The sequence below is a fragment of the Pleurodeles waltl genome, chromosome 4_2, assembly GCF_031143425.1.
Source record: "Pleurodeles waltl isolate 20211129_DDA chromosome 4_2, aPleWal1.hap1.20221129, whole genome shotgun sequence".
NCBI lineage: Eukaryota > Metazoa > Chordata > Amphibia > Caudata > Salamandridae > Pleurodeles > Pleurodeles waltl.
This window is the reverse complement of record NC_090443.1, coordinates 127796547-127814892: the sequence shown is the minus strand read 5'-3', so window position 1 is coordinate 127814892 and position 18346 is coordinate 127796547. Positions and strand designations below refer to the sequence as shown.

The following is an 18346-nucleotide window of genomic DNA, read 5'->3' as shown; positions in this document are numbered from 1 at the left end:
GTAATGTGGTTAGAGATTGAACTTAATGATCTGACGAGAAAGCTGATACAATGTTTAGTGCGCACAAAGGCATTAACAAACTTTATCATTGCTGACCAGGAAAGCGTTAAAATCACTACCCGCACAGGTACACTCAAAACACAAGGTCTGGTATAAAGTGTTTCCTACTGGTAAGTATAGATAATTATACATGCCAAATCTATCTATATAGTCCACAGTCCTCTCACCCACTATTCCCAGATTCCTGAGGAGACATAACTTGGAGCATGGCTCCGAATGCCAGGAATACATTTACGAAGAGAGGTGGGGGCCCTCAATGGGATTCACAGATTTTTGTGCCAGATGGGAGATTACTAATGCCAATTTTCTTACAAGCACCATAATAGTTAAAGTGATAAGGAAACCCTGGCCTAACTTCCCAGATGAATCAGAGTTAAATAAAGTTAAACCAGTCTATAATGAAGAGACGGAATGAAAGGAAATTGATCTCCACACTCTTATCAAATATGCCGAAGGCTTAATAAACTGAAGGAGATGTGGGCTACAGCTACAGTGGGAGAACTAGGGGCACAAAGTGGCGCAAATTATCAAAAACTGCAGGAGAGGTAATAGAAATGCTAAATGTAAGTTGTTCGATTATAAATGTTTACACAGAACCGAAGTGAACACTAAACTTATGCATAGTATCAACCCCATGAATAGTAGTGAATGCCCCAAATGTAGGACATATGAGGGCACATATATATGTGTGGTGGCAGTACAGGACGAACCAGACATTTTGTCAAGACTGTCTTTTGAGCCTAGTGCAGATCAATAAGCGCGTACAAATATTATCCAATGCAGTGGACCTGCAACTGAATATGGCCAAACGGATAATAGCTCTAAAATGAAAAAAAAGTAGGGACCCAGAATAGGGAATGTAGTAAGTACGCATTATTAAGTGGATATTCTCAGAATGGGGAGTGAGAAAAAGATTCAGAAACTAAAACTGTATTTAGTTAACACTCTAGGGCAAGTTTCCGAGATGGAGGGAGGAAAGAGTCTAAAAAGCCCCTTCTTAAACTCCGTAATTATGAACTGGGAAAATAATAGGTTGTTTGGTTTCCTTAAAAATTAGAAGTTGCAACTAGATGTACCTTAATTGAAATAACATCCTTAGCTCGGATTAGCATATACAGCAAGAATTGATAAAGCAACATTTTGAGCGGGTCTAACTTTCGCTGTTTGGTACTTGAGGCACAGCGCTTACATTTTCCATTGTCAGCCTTTATTGTAAAGAGTTGTCTTGCAGCATCAAGAACCTGTTTACTGTCCTCTGGAATTGGCAAATGTCTGAGTTCTATGTCTTGATGAGCCATGCTGTCAGTTTTAAGGATTGAGGCTCTTGAGATAGGAATTTTCAGTTTTTTCTTGACAATAGGCATGGATCAGATTTGAGCTGGATCAGTGGTTGTGCCAACATATTCCATAGTTCTACATGCCAATGCTGGTGAGGCCAAGTTGAGGCTATCAGTACAACTGTGCACTGTTCTACCTTCAGTTTGCAAATGACTCTTAGAATCACAGGTATTGGGGGAAAGGCTTAACCTGATTTTCATATCCAGTCCATTGCAAAAGCATTTCTGTCTGACCCTGGGTATGGCCATTTGTTGGCTAATCTGGGTGAATTTGAGGTTTTTGTCTGTCACAATATCGAACTGTTGAAATATGAGATGCAGCCAACTGTCACCCAAATGCCACTTGTGAATATCTAAACAATAACGGCTTTAGCGATCTGCTATATAATTGTGCATTCCCGGAACATGTTCCACAGAAATGTCTACATTGTAGTGAACTGCCCACCTCGGCAATTTTTGAGCTTCCTTTGAAAGCATGAGAGAATTGGTTCCCCCTTGCTTTAGGATAAAACATGGTTGTTGTGTTGTCTGTTCATATCTGGACGTGCATAGCCTGCACCAGCAGTAAAAAAGCTTTCAATGCTAGCCCTACTGCTCTTAACTCTCGAGTATTTATATGCAAGTTGCAACTGGTTGTCAGCCATAGTCCATTCAACTCTAATGCTTGAAGGTGATCACCCCATCCCATGAAAGGTGTGTCTGTTGTCAAAAACGGCTGAGGTGTCACTGGATTCAACAACTGAGCGTTGAAAATATTGCTCTTTGTTAACGACTTTCAGAGCCACTTTTTCATGGGTGAGGTCATTTGTAGGAGACAGTCCCAATCTCCTGAAATCTGTTACCAAGGGGCATTCAATTGCTCCTGAATATTTCTCATGTGCAACCATTAATGGAGTATCAGAAAAATGCATGAAGATATTGTCACCAAGATCATCTTCAGAGTTCTGACCCTGGTAGTGTTTTTCATTTGTAAAGATATAGATTGCCAAATCAATTTATTTACTCTTTCTTGTGAAGGATGTAGCAGACCCAAATCCATGATGATGTTGGTTCTGTGAGATGTAAGATTCTTGCTTGGAATTAAGTGGGATATTTTTGTTGTTGATTGCTAATATCAGACACAACATTGTTTTTGTCAGATTGGTGTTTTGAAATGTCTAGTCACATGTGCTTCCTCAAAAGAGCCAATCATACGGGTATGGATGTACTATAGACTCTCTTTGCCTTATGAAAGTGAAAGCAGCTACTGGTGCTAGGCACTTGGTGAAGTTTTTTGGTATCGATTTTAGGCCGAAAGGTAATGCCTTCAATTGGAAGTATTGACCTGTCACCGTAACACTGAGGAATCTTCTGTTCTTTACAAGTATCGAGATATTCGAGATCTAGGTATGGCAAATAGTCTCCCTATCCGAAAACTCTGAGTCCTCATGTATTTGTTGATATTTCCAAGGTCTAGAATGCATCACCATTCCCCAGACTTTTTCAAAATTGGAAAGTATCTGGAATAAAATCATTTTGTTCCTCTTTGTTTGTGGGCACCAACCTCTGAGTCAAGGAGTTGCGAGATCTCCGTTGCACCACGACAGAAACCCGAGTCTGTCTTCACTTGGTTTAATATACAATGTGGTGCCATACTGGTGGTCTTGTATTTCTTTTCACTCCTTTACAGACTGTCGCTATGGCAGGATTCTGAAGTGACTTATCTATCCTGCCATAGGAGTTCAAATATCGGGATAGATTTAACGTCTGTATGTGCCTGTCCCATCAAATAAAAAAAGAAACATGATTTTCTCCAATCCTGTGGTTGGTAAACTAAAGCTTTTAGTTGCTTTCTCAATGAGAGCATGACATTTCCTCAAATCATCAGATGGCGAGTCTCTGGGTTTGGATCTGGACTTGCACCCTTCAGAATTATGAAGTCATTCCAATCTGAGTCCCATGTAAGTGTTGAACTTTCTGAGGAGTTGCATCATCCTCATTGAATATGGGAGAATGTGAGAGTCTTCTCTGTGTCATTTGGAACATCAAGAGCACATGATGGCCAGGCCATTCATCATCTGAAGAAGACACATAACCATCCGTGTCTGGGGACAATCTAATGGATGAAGATCCTATACTGTAGAAATATAGGCTTCAACTGTTCTTGTTCACATTTATAATTTTCTAATATTTTTTTACTGCATCAAATGAAACAGAAGTCATTTCTGATATCAATACCTTTTCTTTACCTTCACCTTTAAATCATTGCCTAGAACACTGAATGTTCCTCATAGATTTTCTTCATCTGTTTCTCAAAGCTTTTGTAGAGCTTCTGTAGCAGAGCTACGTGTTATAGTCCTACCTGTCATGAAAATCAAATGTCTTTTCAGTTTCCCTTGTTTTCTTGACCCTTTAAAAAATATTAAAATTCATATTTTCATTCAGTGTATATATGTGTTGCCTTATAAGTTCCAATGCAGTCTCTTTACCACTCTTGGCATTATTTACCAACGCTGTACTTGTCTATGTGTACTCCGTTGTACCTAAAAACTGGTGTATTAGAAAATGGACCAGTTTTACTCCTTTAGCAAATCGTTCATAACATTGACTTGTTTATGAATTACACATGCAAGTTCTTTTTTTATTACAGAGATACATTGTTTGAAGTACCACTATTGATCACTGCTTGCACTTCTTTATCTTTTGGAGCTCTTCCCCATTGCCTGATTGAGAAATGAGAATCATTCTCACTAGGTTTTAGAAGTATTACTAACTCATTTAAATCAGTTAAATGTGTGCAATCTATTTAACCGAATTGTGCCATTCAAAAATAGAAAATATTCTGGAAAATAACACACTAATAGTAAAAATGTATGACCCTTCAATTTGACAAATTCTGTTCCATATATCTATTTTACTGGTACGATCATTTTCTAAGTTGGATAACAAAGTAAATATATTACTTTGTGGCTAGAAACAAACACACATGTAAGGTTTGTAGTACTTTGAGTATTATGATATGTTCCAGTTATTTGAATGGAGACTTGAAATATTGAGATTTCTCTTCAAACATTCCTCCAGATTGTCAGGACTGGACAATGGTCTCATTAGTAATACTTCTGTATTAATCTTGTTGCAATAGATATGTGTAGGAACCAGTCAGCATACTGGGTGTAGCAGGGCGCCAACTTATGATTTTGTACAGTAAGATAAGGGTCCACATATGTACATTGAAGTAGATACTTGTAGTTTCACAAGCAAATGTTGACAGTGGCTTTAGCCTAATCACTTGAAAAAGGACACAGGGGCAAAATGTCATCTACATAAAGATGAATAGTATGGGGAATTTGAAAAGTTCTTTTTGGACCTAAATTTTGAGGTTCTAATTCGTCCTAAAAGAAATCATCTTGCAGCAGGGTTTTTTGTGCAGATATTCCTATAGTCATATTATGCATTTCACTTTAATCGTTTAGCTTTGTGATTATAATAGCTGGATTCTCCATTTCCGAAATGTATTCTCCAAGCACCATCCTTATAAAAAGAAACTATCATTATTATTCAAATTTAATAATGTAATTAATGTTTAAGTAAGCCAGAAGTATGTCCAAGGAGGATTTGGTATATTATTTTATTATATCCTTAAAACATCTCCATTTACTTTCCAAAGAATGGTTTTCATAGATTCTGTTTCCTTGAATTGACTAACTTTTCATCATCAAATCATTTATGGGAATAGTCTCACATTCCGTTAGTTGTGCGCTTACCTTTTGAGAAGTACTATTAGCGAAACAGTCAAAACTTGAAACTAATTCACTTTCTGTTTGTAGATGTGGTGCTTCTGGAAATGTCACATTATCATTATTTATTTAATTGCTTACCTTTTGTTGCTCTGTGCTTTTGACTGGTTGCTCTCAATTCTTCTAAGGGGACTCTGACTGGGACATATTCTGTGACAAAGTTGTTGGTTGCACAGTCAGCGGTGGTTTTGGAAGTTGCACTGGTCTGCTGTGTAAGAATGGACCACAGGACAGTCTTATTGTACTTACTAACACAAGTCTTGTTCTCTTTTTGTCCGAGTAACAGTGGTAATACCAATGTTCTTGTTCCTTTTGTTCCCAGCACTGGAATAGGATCTTTAATGGTTGGACCAAACTCTTCCTTCAATCCCAACATCCAATACGTGGTAACCATCTAGCCACAAGAATCTGAAGTCTGACTCAGATCTGTTGCAAACCCTGCAACAGAGTGAGATGTTATTCATCATGCAGGTCCTCTTACCCTGGAAGGTTCAGTAAATGTATCAGATTTCTGAAAAAGTCCTCATAAGGAGAGTGGTTTGACAATAGACGTCTTGGCACGTTATTTATTGCTCTCTGCAAACCTAACAGGCTTTGGACCCATGATCCACCACGATCTAGGACCCTTGTAGTCACGGCTTGTTTTAACATATTGTTCCCTCTCTCTACAACTAACACACAAAATGTGATGGAAGGAATGCTTACAATTTCTCTAACCACTGGCAATTACTCAGGGCAGCATTTCAAACCATCATTCTTTTGCCCACCAAGCCACCTCTTTTTGGACCCAGCCAAATATGTATCAGTACAGCCCGAACTGCCAGGCCCACCCTGAACCGGAACATAATCAACCCAAGACTGGTTTCACCCAGATTGGGGTCTTCAGTCAGGTGTAGCTTGCTTCCATTGGCACAGTGAGCACAGGAGTCATTTCAGAGCATATCCTTGCCATTTAGGGTGGTACATCAAACACACAACAGGAAATGGGAGCAATGCTTGAAATTTGTCTAACCCTTGGCAATTACTAGTGATAGAATTCATACCCATCATTCTTCTGACCGCTGTGCCACCTCAGTTTAAAGCCAGCCATATGCAAAACCAGTCTTTTATTTGCTCCAATACGAACAGTCCATTCTTAATTGCCAGACCCTCCCTGAGCACAAGCAAACCAAGACCCATTTCACCATGACTGGGACTTCTCAGTGGGGTGTGACTTGATTTAAATGGCCCAGTGAGCACCGGATCCACATCTGTGCATACCTTGGCCACTTAGGGTGGTACATCAAATGCACATAAGGTGATCGGAAGAATGCTTACAATTTGTTTAACTACTGGCAATTGCCCAGTGTAACAGTCCAATCCAGTGTTCGTTTGCCCACCATGGTACTTCAGTTTGGACCCAGTCATATGCAAATCTGTTTTGACGCTGCCCCAGTTCAAATAATCCAACCCAGCTGCCACATCTGGTCTGCCCTGAACGGGAAGGCAAGCAACCCAAGATCGATTTCATCCTGACTGGAGTTTTTCAGTTGGGTGTAGGCTAATTCCAGTGGCACAGTGAGCACATGATTCACATCTGAGCATATTCTTACCATTTAGGGAAGTATATCAAACAGACAAATGGTGATGGGAGGAATACTTAAAATCTTTCTATCCACAGGCATTCGCTCACGGTAGTATTGCAAGTCATCGTTCTTTTACCTAGCATGCCACCTTAGTTTGGACCAAACCATATGCAAATTCATTCTTCTAACTCTACTTCTTCTTTCTCAGTTCCTTCCAATTCTCCTGCCATTGTTTACAAGGGCTCAATTTCGATACTTAAGATTAGGGTTCATCTTTTGTATATGTTAAGCACTTAACAAACCTTTGTGGGAGTAGGGATGCATATTCTATATCTGAGGAGTATCACTAAATATCTCTGGACATTTACGGTTAACTTTATATGTTGACTACTTTAGGATTTATGGTCTTTAAAAGATCCTTAAACTTCAAGCAAGCAGCCGGGCGCCATATTGTGAACCCATGTCAGACAGATCTTATTTGCAGGAATGGTTGTACTTCCGCAGACCCTTACCCTGATCTCTGCAAGTAGTAGACACACCCAGCATCTGGAGTTAACAATGATTATTTATTATGTACAATCAACACTCAAATCTTGTGAACAATATTGATTAAAACTATTATGAATATTTCAGAAGCCATCATATAAAACAAAATGAATGTGAGAAAACCCATAGCATTTTATATCGCACATACCTACTATCTATATTAATTAGTGTAAACTATACCCATCTTTATATCTGTATGCCTCTGAGAAGCTTTGAAGTCACGTATCAACTCTGGCATTCTAGCCAAGCAAACTATCTTCATGCCTGTCTATTTCTCCCTTGTTCTTAGGTCTCTTCAGACCTTCTTTCTTAATGACTCTTATGGGCAAGAGGAGGGGAAGGTTGTGTGTGCAGCTTCTTGATCTATTTTGATGCTTCAATAATGCCTCAGTTAGAAACATATTCAAAAGGCAGGCAATAATATCAAAACATGATTCCTTCTGCATTACCTCTGTGCTCAGCTGGACAACGTTGCAATGTTGCTCAGTGCATGTAGTTTTCTAAACAGCAGAATGGAAGATTTTCTCTTTTGTTGCATTTTTGTTAGCATGATTAATGTCAGCCTGTATCAGAAATAATATGGCAATCTCACACACTGTGCTGGCTATTATCACTGTTTCGTATATTAGTATCCCAGGCCTTAAATCTTCCACATACCCACTCTAAAGGATTAGTGCAGGAGTTTTAAACGTACAAGTAGGCTTCATTTGTATAAAAACCACAAGGATCAGATAAACATTATGGCAGCAGTTAACCATATGACTGGTTACTCACATTACAGCATCTAACATAATACCTTCTTGTAAAACCTTATACAAATCCTTTCTTGTGGGAATGTACCAAAAAGTGTAAAGTCATAAAAAGGACTTGAATAATATCACTCAAAGTAGATATTTTGTTGTGGTACACCATTATTACCAAAAAACATAATTATTTCCACCATAACAAGGAATGCATAATGTTTGGTAGTACTGAGTTTCTTTAACCTGATTCTTTTTTCTTCACCAAGTCATTATCAGATCTTATCCTTACCCTAATCTTACAAAAATAGACACTTTAAGGGTGGACATATTTAACCTCTTGGCTGCTGAGAACATACTGAGTTGTCCTCAGCACTAGCGCTCAGGTGCTGAGGACGGCTCCAGCATACCCTGGTACCAGAGGCAGGAAATCCCTCAGGTAAAAGAGGGATTTTGTTTTACTCATTTCAGCCTAGGGAAGGCCTTCCCCAGAAACAGAGGCTGTTTTTTTCTTATGAAATGGCAATCGCACACATGGCGAGTTTAGCTGATTACGGAGAAAGAGAAGTTGAAATAAGCCCAGATAGGCTCATTTCACTTTCACTGCATCGGTGCTAGGGACACATCTCAGTCCCTGAGCACATGGGAGAAGTATCATTGGAAAGGGGAGAATCTCCCCTTTCCAATAGTACTTTTCCATAGTGGATCGCTGCTTGGGGATGGCCGCAAGAGGGTGATCCTCAAGCAGGGATCCACTCACTAGACTGGGGGGGAGCAGCCCCCTTACAATGGGCTAGTGTTCTCATCCTGTCCCATGCCCAAAAGTCTTTCAGTCCCATCAGGGGCAGACTGGAAGTTGTTATCTCCAATCTGCCCCCAGTAGGACAGAGCTTGTGAGGGGCGGAGGGGGAAACGACACGACAGGGAGGAGGGGTCAAAGAAAGCCCATTAGACACCAGGGATTGTTTTCTTGGAGACAAATGGAATGGGTGAGGCTGGCCCACCCAGGCAAAGGGCCTAGCCCCTACATCTCCAAATCACTCCCAACACTTTTTCTGCTCCTGTTGAGGGCAGATAGGAGGTTTGTTCCGCCACTAGCCCCCTTGGGAGTACATGTGGAGGGGCAGCAGCTCCCCGGAAATGGGCTAATGTTGCTTCACTTCCCCAGCCCCAAAGGTCTTTGGCAGAGTAGAGGCAATCCCCTCTTGGGAGGAACAGAAAGTTCACTAGACCCCACCTCCCCAAGCAAAGGGGCCCCTCCCCAGACACAAAAGTCTTTCTGCCCAACCATAGGGTCAGATAGGAGACAGATGCTCCAATCTGCCTGCAGCACCCTTTTAATGCAAAGGGGTGGTGGTAGCCCACCCAGGCAATAGCCCAAACCTGCAAACTGACAAATAGGACAACAGTCTTTCTACTCCTCCCGGGGGCAGATAGGAAGTCGTTACCTTGAATCTGGTCCCGAGTTAGTGCTCCATCGCCCCACTCCCCACCCACCTCAGCCACCTGTCTTTCTCCCCACAGGGGAAGATAGGGAGTAGGTGCCTCCAATCAACCCCCCGGAAAGTCCACTAGACATCAGGGAGTATTTTTTATATAATCAAAAGGGGTGGGGTTGGCATTGGGCCAGACCCTCACCCCAACAAATTTGTCAATTTGCGTTTCTATCCCTCCCTAAGGGACAGATAAGAACCCCTTACCTCCAATCTGTCCTGCTTCTGGGGGACTGAAAGCCCACTAAACACCAGGGATATGTTTTTATTACTGTCGGGGGTGGGCAGCCTGCTCAGCCCTTAAAAATACCCTTGTAGTCTTTCTGCCCCCCAAGGGGCAGACAGGAGGTCTTTACCTCCAGTCTGCCCCACTGAATAGCAGTAAGCCTACTAAACAGGAGGGTATTTGTTTATGAGTAAAAGGGGTGGTGTGTCCGCGAATACATTATGCAAAGCTCCCACCCCTCAAATAGCTCCAACAGTCTTTACTGCCATATGCCCCCTGGGTGGAGGGACAAGCAATTCCACCAGACACAAGGGAGATTTTTCTGTGTCTTATAAAAAAGGGGTTGGAACATGTTTACCCACAGTGTGCCCAAAGGGACAGAAAAACAGCTGTGCCCATTCTGGACTATGGGGAAGAAACATTGCATGGGCAAGCCGCCCTCTATCTCTTTTTTAAAAATGTCAGCCCATTTTCCCCAGTGTTGAGTGGCATTTCTGTCCCCTGGGGGCAGATTTTGGGTAAATGCCCTCAATCCATCTCAAAGGGAGCAGAAAGACTGATGCACCTATTTTGAGGTGGGAGCAGGGCATGCTGTCTGGATGAGCTTCCGCATCCCTCTTTTTAAAACATGTTGGGCCTATTTTTCCCTGGTCTCCAGTGGATTTTCTGTCCCCCAAGGAGGACATATTTTTGGTGACCGCCCTCAACATATCGTCGGGATGGGGTGGTGAATAACTCATGCATCTATTCTGGAGTGGAACCACAGCGTGATGGTTGGGTGACCTGCCCACCACACTTTTTTTTAAGCCATGGGAGAAAAAGGTGTGGGGTGTCCTACCCAGGCAAATCAACTCCCGGAAACAGAAAGGACACTAGGAGAAAATAGGCCTAAAAAATTAAAAATGGGGTGGATGGCTCACTCGGGGATTGTTCTGTGCTCCCACCCCAGAACATATGCATCAGTCTTTGTGCCACCTGGGCATGGGTTTACGGTGTTTAACCAACATTTGCCCCAGGGTGACAGAAAGACCTCTAGACACCAGAGATTTCAACATGGCAGCAAAACAAATAAAAGCCTAAGGTGACCTATTCTGGCATCAAGCCAATACTCCTACACCCAAATGGACAACAGAGTCTTTTTGCCCCTATGAGGACTACAGCATCCCCACCCCTATGGCAAGACTTTTACATATGGGGTGCAGAATGGGGCTAACTCCCAATATCGTCCTACTTTTAGGTTGCATGGGCTCAGGTCATCTGCCACCTGGGGGAAACATACAAACCCAGGCATTTATGAAAACTAGAAACCTTGGGCAGTCAAAGATGGTGTGCTTCGTGTGAATCCCATGACATTTTCTTACCCACAATGACCTGCAAATCTGAATGATTACTAAAATCATATATTTACAAGGCCCCATAACACAATGTATAGACACTAGCAATGGGGTCGCTCTGGTGTTTGGGCCTGGTCTCTGCTGCCACCCAGGCAAACCTGCCAAAACCCAGACATTCCTGAAAACCAAACATCCGGGGGTCACCAAGATGGTGTGCCTCCCAGGGATCCCTCAACATTTTATTACCTAAAATGCCATGCAAATCTCAAACTTTCACAAAAATTGCCCATTTTCCATGCATTTCTGTGAAGTATGTTTTTGTAAACCACAGGGATCCACAAAAGTGCTGCCACCCAGTGTTCCCCCACATCTCCCAATAAAAATGCTACCTCACTTGTGATGCTGGACCTAGCGCCTATGATACAAAAGGTCCAAAAATGCAATGTGGAGAAATCAGCAATAGGGGTAGCTCTGGTGTATGGGCCTGAGTTTAGCAACCACCCAGGGAAATCTACCAAACCCAGACATTTCTGAAAACAGACATCCAGGGACGAACAGGGTGGTGTGCCTTGTGTGGATTGCAAATCTCAAATGTTCACTAAAACTGCACATTTTCCTTGCATTTTTGTGACAGAAACTTAAGGAAACTGCTGAGATCCACAACATTTCTACTACTCAGCGTTCCCCCACGTGTCCTGATAAAAACGCTATCTTACTTGTGTGGCTGGGCCTAGTGACCCCAACAGGCACACATCAAACAAGGGTCAATGAGAGTTGCCCTGTGGGACCACAAATTCAGATATCTACAAATAACCACTGCTCCTGAACTCCATAGCTAGAAACCATTTCCGAAATACATAGGTTTCTTTGGCATCTATTTTCCACTCTAAATATTTTACCATATTAATTGCCAGTATGCAATGAAAAGCCACTGTAAGGTGCAGCTCAGTTGTTGATTCTAGATACTTTGGGTTGTTGGAAAACCTCAAATCCTATATATACCTAGAACCAGAAGGGTCTAACGGATATAGTGGTGTACTGCTTTTGTAAATTGCCCATTGTGACAAGAAGTTACAAAGGAAAACATGGTCAAAAATGTACTTTTTACCTACTTCTTTTCAATGTATTTTTCTTGTGAACAGTTATTTTCTTTGGGGAAATCTTGAGGGGTCTACACCAATCACCCCTTGCTGAATTTTGTCTACTTTTAAAAAATCTAAAGCTTTCTGGGATCACCAATGGGTTTCACAGCAGTTTCCAACAGAAACTGGAAGTAGGTTGAAAGCACAGCAATTAGGAAAAATGGGCTACCTATTTGAAAAATGCCAAAACTGTGCTAAAAATAGTGTTTGGATTCTGCTCTGCATGTTCTTTAAAGCTGGGAAGATGGCGACTTTAGGCACAACAAACCTTTTGTCAATTCTTAGGAATATTACCAGGCACTTTTGTGCCGAGCACTTTTTTCCTATGTTTCCCAAAAAAACTAAAATGTAAATATATTTCGGCTATTTTATCAGCAGCCTCTACGGGAATCCAGAAACCATGGGCACCTTTAGAATTCCAAAGCTGTTGGAAAAAAAGGTTTCAAATTTGGCATGGGTATCTTATGTAGTAAAAAAGGTTATGGAGGCCTAAGTGCAAACTACCCCAAATAGCCAAAATAGGGATTTACATTCTAGGTGGAAAAGGTCAAGCAGTGAAAGGGTTAAATTAGATGGCCTGCAAGATGGTAAGCAGCCTCTGTCATAACATATTTGGCACCCAGGCTGCTTAGGTCTAAATGGTGAACAGTGTCTTTGGAAAAAGTAAGAAGTACACAGAAGTCGGCTTAGAAAATATGTATGGGGAAAATAACAAAAAGACCCTTTCCAAGTGTTTTTAGCAGATTTAGGCTCTTGTCAATCAAAGTAAGCTGCAGCTTTATCTACCCCTGTAGGTTATGTATAATAAAATGAATTAAGGGCGTAACTTCATGCATGTCTTTCCTGGCCTGTTCCATGGACATACAATACTGGCTACTGAAAAAGTAATGGGAGTTGTTTGAAGGGCAGGAGTAAGCAGAATTTACACAATCCAGGGTAAAATAAACAACAGTTTCATGATTCTAATCTAAATCCCAGAAATAGTGAGACATTCTGTCAGATGGGCCAATCGATCATACTCTTCCAATCTCAACAAGGATCCACCATTATGTTTGAAGTTGAGGATTTCTTTTCGGATTGATGCTCGCACTCAACGCTGTTTGCAAGGGGTTCCAGTTATTATAAATAAAATACCTTTATTCTATTCCCCTTGGTTCGAACCCTTTTCCAACGTCACCATGTTCATCATTTTTAAATTCCTCAACATTACTACTGTTTCAGATAGGAATTGTAAGGTACGTCAGGAGTCTACTATATAAACTAAGAATGACGATATATTTGGAGCGATTTATCATCCTAATTTGAGTTTCATAGGGTTGTATTTCGATGCATAAGTTGTTTTAGCCATGCCCATGGCTGAACACCCCGCAAAGTTAACAAAGTAAAGGGATATCAAGTGCTGAGTAAAAAAAAAGAGGCAAAGAACAGCAGTTGACCATTAAAAACAAGAGGTTTTTTTTCATTTTGCATGCCCATAGTCACACTGCTTAGTCATTTAGGAAATCATAGGCCTCTAGCTCCAGTGGCACCCCATCACTGGACAGGAGCTGGCAGAGATGATCTGGTGTCGCTTTCGTTTTTTCCTTGTTTTTCCATGCCTTGAGCATGTAGAAGGCCTTCATCACCAGATTGTTTTGATTGTCCTCCTCAATCTGTTCCAGTTTGATGTTTTCAATCCCCAGGACTTCAATACCGATTTGTTTCCAGCTCTTCCCCAAACACCTAGCTAGGCGCATCAGCTGTTGGTCAGTGACGAGCTTGTCACGCCCTGGAGAGAGAAAAGTGTAAGAGAGATGTGATTAGAGGCGAATTAAATCTGTTGCTTTCCATGCTCACTTATTTAGTTTGATGCAACTTCAGGTCACTTGCTACTCAACCCTATTTATTTTGGGTGACATTGGAGAATTTATTCCTTGTCCAGTGGTGGCACCAGTGTGCGTAGTATGCGTATGTGAAAGAGTATGAGTGTATGCACGAGCACACAAGTCCCGGTATTTACTATTTATTTTTACAAATTAAGCAGTGGCTGGCAGCACGTTCAACAAAGGAAGCTTCTATATCAATGTACAGAATTAAACTTTTCAAGTGTAATAAAAAATACCTCCGTACGGCTGCCATGAGCTCGTTTAGATATATGTAGAAATTATTAGAAGAAAAACTGATAGTCTAAAAGATGGAAATTATTTTCAGCAGAACAGTGCTGTCCCAGCATGCTCATTTGAGACTCAAATCTATTCAGAATCTAGAAACTGCCTCACAATAAAGACCTTATCAAGCAGATAGAAGACTGGGTACACATCTGTGAAAGAAACCACTTAGAATTCCTTCGGCCTACTCAGAACGATATCTCGGTACCCGGAAGGATGTAATGCATCAACAACAATATCTTGTTTTATGTCTCATCTGTTAGTGAGTTTTTGATGTAAAAAATGACTTGCTCTTACCATTTATGTGACTCACTTCAACGATCATGAAAGGATGAATGTCAATGTCTGCTCTTCAAACTGACACACACATATCAAGAACCAATTTTAAACTCAATAAGCTATCTAACTGGCTAATACCAGCGATGGCACCGGTTCACAGTTATTCAGGTATTATTGGTACTCTAAGCTTCATATTTAATGGAGAAAAAACACTGCATTTTTATGGGGTAAAATAGCTTATTGAGTTAAGCACATGCTGCTCAGATCTGGCATTAACCCATACTTTACATGTTGCTTTGACAGGTTCGAGTCAGCATTTCCTCATTTCAAAGTTGATTAAAAATGACTTGCCCACCATGAGGAAAAAATATACTTTTTATAACTGAACTATGCAGATTTGCCTTCAGCTAAACAGTGCACTGGCTCTAGGGCTGCGATGGATTAACAGTGGATGGATGAAAATCGGATTCTGATAAAACCCATAAGGTCAGATTACCTTTCTCACAGCTTTCTCTTTTATGTATATGAAAACTTGTAGAGTGCTCTGAAACATTCCTTAGGCCACGAGGCACTTTACTAAATAAATAAATGGTCAATATTGACACTTGCTTAAAGACCCTGCTGCAATCTAGGTCCAGCTGAAGCTTACGAGTTTAATGTCAGCAAACACTGTTGTTAGTAATGGGGTCTCTAGTTGGCAGTGGTTTGAACCCTGTCCAAGTGGGACCCTCACTCTAGTCAGGGTAAGAGAGTCACAAAGCTAAGATGCCCCCTGATCACCCTCTTGGTAGCTTGGCACGAGCAGTCAGGTGTATCTCAGAGGCAATGTGTAAAGTATTTCTACAAACACACACAGTAACACAGTGAAAACACTAGAAAGGGACCCCACACAAAAATCCAACAAACACAAGTAATGATATCGTTTTTAAAAGTGGAAATGAGTCTTAATCCATAGGATTCAATGTTTGTATCTTTTAAGCACAAAGCACCTGGGATGCGTCAAAAACAGAGACGATGCGGGCCACAGGGAAGGTGAGGTTTCGAAAAGCAAAGTGATGCATCCGTTCCTTACTGTGCAGGGGAGGTGATGCGTTGATTCTACCCTCACAGATGAGACGATGCTTTGGTTCCTTACTGGCAGGGGATGTGATATATTGATTCTTTCCTCACAGGAAAGGCGATGCATCGATTTTCGGACATGCGGCCCTGGTTTCTTGCTGTGGTGTGGGTCGATGGGATCTTGCCATGTCCGGGGATGTGCAGAAAATCCAGACGCTCTGTGTTGATGGGACTGTGGTGAAACAGGCGCTGCCTCGATTCTACAGGTGCGAGACAGGCGCTGCATTGATTCTCCAGCCACAGGGCAAGTGCTGCGTCGATTCTCCAGTGGAGTGGCAAACGCTGTGTTGATTCTTTAGCCACAAGACTGGCACTGTGTCGATTCTTTCGGCGCGGCACATTGATGCATGGATTTTCTTGTTCACATCACCAGCTTGCACTTCCAAGGGCCCATGGACTGAAGTTGGCACCACTTGAGAAGTCAGGATTCTCAGCAGAAGAGCCCAGGTACTGGCACATGAAGTTTTGATGGCCTTGAGACTTAACAGGAAGCAAGCTCAGTTCAAGTCCTTGGAGAACCTCTAGCTCAGGAAGACCCATGAGCCTGGTGATGGGCCATCAGGATATGCAGGGCACACCTCAGCTCCCTTGTGCGACTGTCTAGAGTGAATGCACAAACAGTCCATCTCTCATCCTGACCCAGACAGTATTCCGCAGACAGGCAGAGGTACAGAATGGTTAAGCAAGAAAATACCCACTTTCTAAAGGTGGCATTTTCAAACTTACAATTCAAAAACCAACTTCACCAAAGGATGTATTTTTAAATTGAGAGTTCAGAGACCCCAAAGTTCTCATCTCTATCTGCTCCCAACGGGAGATTACATTTAAAAGATATTTCAAGGCAATCCCCATTTTACCCTATGGGAGAGATAAGTCTTGCAATACTGAAAATGCAATCAGTAGTATTTCACTATCAGGGCATGTAAAACACACCAGTACATGTCCTACCTTTTAAATACACCGCACTCTGTCCATGGGGTTGCCTTTAGCCTAACTTAGGGGTGACTCACAGGTAATAAAAGGGAAGGTTTGGGCCTGGCAAATGGGTACTCTTGCCAGGTCGACATGGCAGTTTAAAACTGCACAGACAGGCACTGCAATGGCAGGCCTGAGACATGTTTGCAGGGCTACTCATGTGGGTGGCACAATCAGTGCTGCAGGCTTGCTAGTAGCTTTTGATTTACAAGCCCTGGGCAGACACTGTGTACTGTACTAGGGACTTACTAATAAATCAAATCTGCCAAGCATGGAGAGACCAATCACCAATACATTTTAGACAGAGAGCATATACACTTTAGCACTGTTTAGCAGTGGTAAATAAAGTTCCCTGAGTCCTAACGCCAACAAAATCAGGTCGGAAAATATAGGTGGAAGAAGGCAAAGGGTATGGTGATAACCTTGCTAAAAGAAAGGGGACCCACATGGCTGCTGTGGGTGAGTGAAGACAGTCGGAAAAGAGTGAAAGGAGATAAATATGCAGATACAAGGACCCCTTGGAGTGTTGGTGTTTTGGAGGAATTTGTGGATATCTCAGGACTATGCACTAACTGGTGAAAGATGTGTGTGTTCCTGCTCTCAACTGGACAATTACAGACTCCTGTGGTGATAACTCATCTGTGGATAAGTTGGGACACTTGTGTGCTAAAATACCTTGGAGTCAAAATTTATCACACCGATAAAGACAGCAGGGAGGCCAATCTGGGGGGTGCTCTGAGGGTACTTAAGGAGAATGCTGCTTTTTGGTGGACCCTAAGGTGGTAGTTTTACAGAGGATGCTGTATTATTTTGATATGGTTGCACAAGGCCTGGTTTAAGTCACTTAAACTCCTCGGGGAGCTTATATGGGACTGGGGCCAGCAGCCAGTGTCATGAAGCAGCCTGGGGCAACTGACAAGAAGGGGAGGCCTAGATGTCTCTTAAAATGAGATGTACTACCTATTAGCAAAGTTACAATGGCTTACAAGTTGGCTGGCAGGAGTAAATATGGAAGAGGTGGAGACCCGAGATGACTTACATACTTATGGCTACTGCCCCTAAAGAACTCTCCCGCCATCCTGTCCTGGTCTTTTCTTTCAATCTGACTCCAGATACAAACCATTTCCTTGCAGTCAGCCTCGAGGCCTTGACACCAGGTGCCTCCTGTCCTTCCTCTTTTCCTTTTCCCTTGAGGGTTTCATGTTATGGCTTGCCTGGTGGGTTTTGATGCAGGCTTGCCGAAGGTGTGACTTATCCAGCCCCAGCGCCTTTTCATGATTTCTTCAGCAGCAGTGAGTTGGAAAGTCTGTTGAGATGGGTCGTTGTTACTGATGGTGGACTGCGCTCCTCCCTATGAAGGCTTCCATAAGTTTTCCTCCATGGACTATCTTGCAAGTCATTCCTTTGTAAGAGTTTCAAATGATTCTTATGAGTTTATCTGGCACACTGTAGTGGTGGATGAGTTTCTAAATGGTCTCTCTGTCCACGCAGTCAAATGCCTTCTCATAGTTGATGAAGTTCACATGAAAGGGGGGGGGGGGGGGGGGGGGGATGGGAATTCCATTCGATTAACTACTCATTGATGATGCACAGTGTTGCAATTGGGC

At 42.1% G+C, this 18346-nt stretch overlaps 1 protein-coding gene across 3 annotated transcripts in view; it reads right to left on the bottom strand.

Moving 5' to 3' along the window:
* Positions 1-7285: 7285 nt before the first annotated feature.
* Positions 7286-18346, bottom strand: part of LOC138292373 (FAS-associated death domain protein-like) — a 141911-nt gene continuing 130850 nt past the window's right edge. For all 3 annotated transcript variants that reach the window (XM_069230937.1, XM_069230939.1, XM_069230938.1), the window contains one exon: positions 7286-13987. In XM_069230937.1, coding sequence (XP_069087038.1) covers positions 13707-13987 — 281 coding nt within the window. In that variant the 3' untranslated portion in view covers positions 7286-13706. The remainder of the gene's footprint in view (positions 13988-18346) is intronic.